The 3,257-nt window shown below is 39.7% G+C and overlaps 1 protein-coding gene across 1 annotated transcript; it reads left to right on the top strand.

Moving 5' to 3' along the window:
• Positions 1-210: 210 nt before the first annotated feature.
• Positions 211-2,867, top strand: LOC306653623 (cytoplasmic dynein 1 light intermediate chain 1-like; the record flags this gene model as incomplete). Its single annotated transcript, XM_079126650.1, is given in 3 exon segments — positions 211-222; positions 1,166-1,675; positions 1,677-2,867. Coding segments are annotated over 3 exon segments (1,530 nt in total). The 3' UTR covers positions 2,685-2,867.
• Positions 2,868-3,257: the final 390 nt, after the last annotated feature.

Raw genomic sequence — 3,257 nt, 5'->3', positions numbered from 1 at the left:
AAGCATTAACCTTTTAATCCTCAGAGGTCATTTGCCTTCAACTTTCTGGACCCAAACTGGCCCTTATTTTTGTGATTTAACCCAATTTACCTATCTATATTGACTGTCTTTTAAAATTTTTATTATTAACCCCTCTAATTTTAGGAATTTTTACTGCTGTAAGGAAAAAGGGCGATGACCGATCTTGCTGCTTCGAACTGAGAGGGGGCGATGTGGGGTGGGGCAAGCAGTAAAAAGTTCCCTTCTAGGGGTAAAAGTCTTGTTCTATGAAAGAAACAAAAAACCATGAGTGCAAAATAAATAGCATCTGGAACATGTCAATTTATATCATGAAGCTGATAGAAATTAATAATCTCTTACAGGAGGTGGAAAAGCTGAGAGGTTGTTCCCATAAAAAGGCCTAACAAAGCTTAACAAGTCTGGAGAAGATAAGGCCTCAATTGTAAATCTTTAACACTGTCGGAGTTATCAGGAATGTAAGCACAACATAAGTTACTTAATGTCACCTGATTTTTGTAAAATATCTTTTTACTGGCATGATCTTTTTGTTTAGTAGAGATCCCTTTATTTTTGTTACTTAGGGTTAGAGAATCATACTAGCAAACATTAATTAAGTCTACCTGTACCGGAGGTTAGATGATCTGTAGGCCTTAAACTGACTAAAAACTTACTTATAACTCTGGCAGTTTCTCTTGATAGTTATCAGGAATTTTTGTCTAAGAATCTTTTTTGTTACCTCTAGTCTTACTTATTTTGGGGTGGGGGGGGCTACCACAAGTGTACATCTCAAGTTACATTAAAATAACTTTTGTATAGTTTTTAAAATGTCCAGGAATGACTGTGTTTTAGTTTTAACTGTTTTTGCTAGGTATTTAAGATCAAGCTGGTCAAATTGACCTTGTTCCTATCTGCTGTTAAGAGTCAGCTGAGTTTCCACAGGGGTCACTCTTGGGGAACTTGAGAGCAGCTTCTTAGCTCCTTTAGTGCCATTCACCTGGTAGGATCTCCTTGATGAGGAGGCTTCCTTTGGAAGCATTAGGGATGGCTCCCTTTCCCAAGGACCCTCCTCTGCAGCAGGTGCACTGATTGGCTTTTCATTCTCTAGTGGTCTCATCAATCTCCCTGATTGGAAGGTTGTGTGGCCCAGAGTTGCAAAGCTCCTTAGAAAAGTTCTCTTGTGGGCAGCGCTGCAGCAGGCGACGACGAGGACGGGCAGAACCTTTGGTCCTGCATCCTTAGCGAGGTCTCCACCCGCTCGCGCTCCAAGCTCCCGGCCGGGAAGAACGTGCTGCTGCTGGGTGAAGATGGAGCTGGAAAAACAAGCTTAATAAGAAAAATTCAGGGAATAGAGGAGTACAAGAAAGGAAGAGGATTGGAATATTTGTACTTAAATGTACATGATGAAGACAGGGATGATCAAACAAGATGTAATGTATGGATCTTAGATGGAGACCTTTATCACAAAGGGCTCCTTAAATTTTCACTGGATGCCATTTCTCTGAAGGACACTCTAGTTATGTTTGTCGTTGATATGTCAAAGCCTTGGACTGCTTTGGATTCTTTACAGAAGTGGGCAAGTGTTGTTAGAGAACATGTTGACAAATTGAAAATTCCTCCTGAAGAGATGAAAGAAATGGAACAAAAGCTACCCTTCCTTTCAGAGAAGGTAAAGAGCCAAAGTGATTAGAGACTTCCAAGAATATGTAGAGCCTGGAGAAGATTTCCCAGCTTCTCCTCAGAGAAGAAACACGGCATCGCAGGAAGACAAAGACGACAGTGTAGTTTTACCTCTGGGTGCAGATACACTTACACATAACTTGGGCATTCCAGTCCTAGTAGTTTGCACAAAGTGTGATGCTATTAGTGTATTGGAGAAAGAACATGACTACAGAGATGAACATTTCGATTTTATCCAGTCACACATCCGGAAGTTTTGTTTACAGTATGGTGCAGCACTTATTTACACTTCAGTAAAAGAAAACAAAAATATAGACTTAGTATATAAATACATCGTTCAGAAACTATATGGATTTCCCTATAAGATTCCTGCTGTTGTTGTGGAAAAGGATGCAGTATTTATTCCAGCAGGGTGGGATAATGATAAGAAAATAGGAATATTACATGAAAACTTTCAAACATTGAAAGTAGAAGATAACTTTGAAGACATCATAACTGAACCACCTGTCCGAAAGTTTGTGCATGAGAAGGAAATTATGGCAGAAGATGACCAAGTATTTCTTATGAAGTTACAGTCCCTTTTAGCAAAGCAGCCACCAACTGCAGCTGGAAGGCCTGTGGATGCCTCACCAAGAGTCCCTGGAGGCTCCCCTAGAACACCAAACAGATCCGTGTCATCCAATGTTGCCAGTGTGTCACCCATCCCTGCTGGGTCAAAAAAAATCGATCCAAACATGAAAGCTGGAGCTACAAGTGAAGGTGTCCTGGCAAATTTCTTCAATAGTTTGTTGAGTAAAAAGACTGGCTCGCCTGGGGGCCCTGGTGGTAGTGGTAGCCCTGGAGGTGGGGCTGGAGGTGGGAGCAGTGTTTTACCACCATCTGCCAAAAAATCAGGCCAGAAGCCTGTCCTGTCAGATGTTCACGCAGAACTAGACAGAATTACCCGGAAACCCGTTTCAGTTTCTCCTACAACACCTACATCTCCTACGGAAGGAGAAGCTTCTTGAAGATACCAAATAAAGCCATTTGTTCAGTTTTCTGGGATAATGTAAACTTGCCTCTGCCTTTTCCTTCAAAAGTGGAATTAGGGAGCTGGAGTGCTTTTACAGATGGACTAAATTTATGTCCTTTTTTTTTTTTTTTTGTGGCTGCCCATTTTTATAAAAGGAGCTATACAGAAGAAAATATATTCTACATTATGTAGAATTGCTATTTGCATTGCCATTTTGCATAGGGAAGTAATTTTGGATTTTGAAAATCTAAAAATGTATAGATCTGAAATATAACCGTATGATCTTATTCTAAAGGCTAAATTATCATATAGGAGGGTTTAGAGAAGGGCAGACAGTATGCGATTTGGGCATTTGACTGACTTGGAAGTCCAAATGTTTTAGTTAAGACTATTTAAAATCATTTTAAAAATTTTGTGTGTTTTGCTGAAAAAGAAAATTGTCAGATTTTGCACATCAACATAAATGAACCAACAAGTGAGAAAACTGAGATAGCATTTGATATACAAGTCACAACTCAAATCAATGATCCTGTAAGTTGTCATCAAAATACAATGTAGAATTTATTGG

This window comes from Sciurus vulgaris (genome assembly GCF_902686455.1).
Source record: "Sciurus vulgaris genome assembly, chromosome: 2".
Classification (NCBI taxonomy): Eukaryota; Metazoa; Chordata; class Mammalia; order Rodentia; family Sciuridae; genus Sciurus; species Sciurus vulgaris.
Note: the sequence above shows the minus strand (reverse complement) of the source record. Positions and strands in the feature narration are given on the sequence as shown.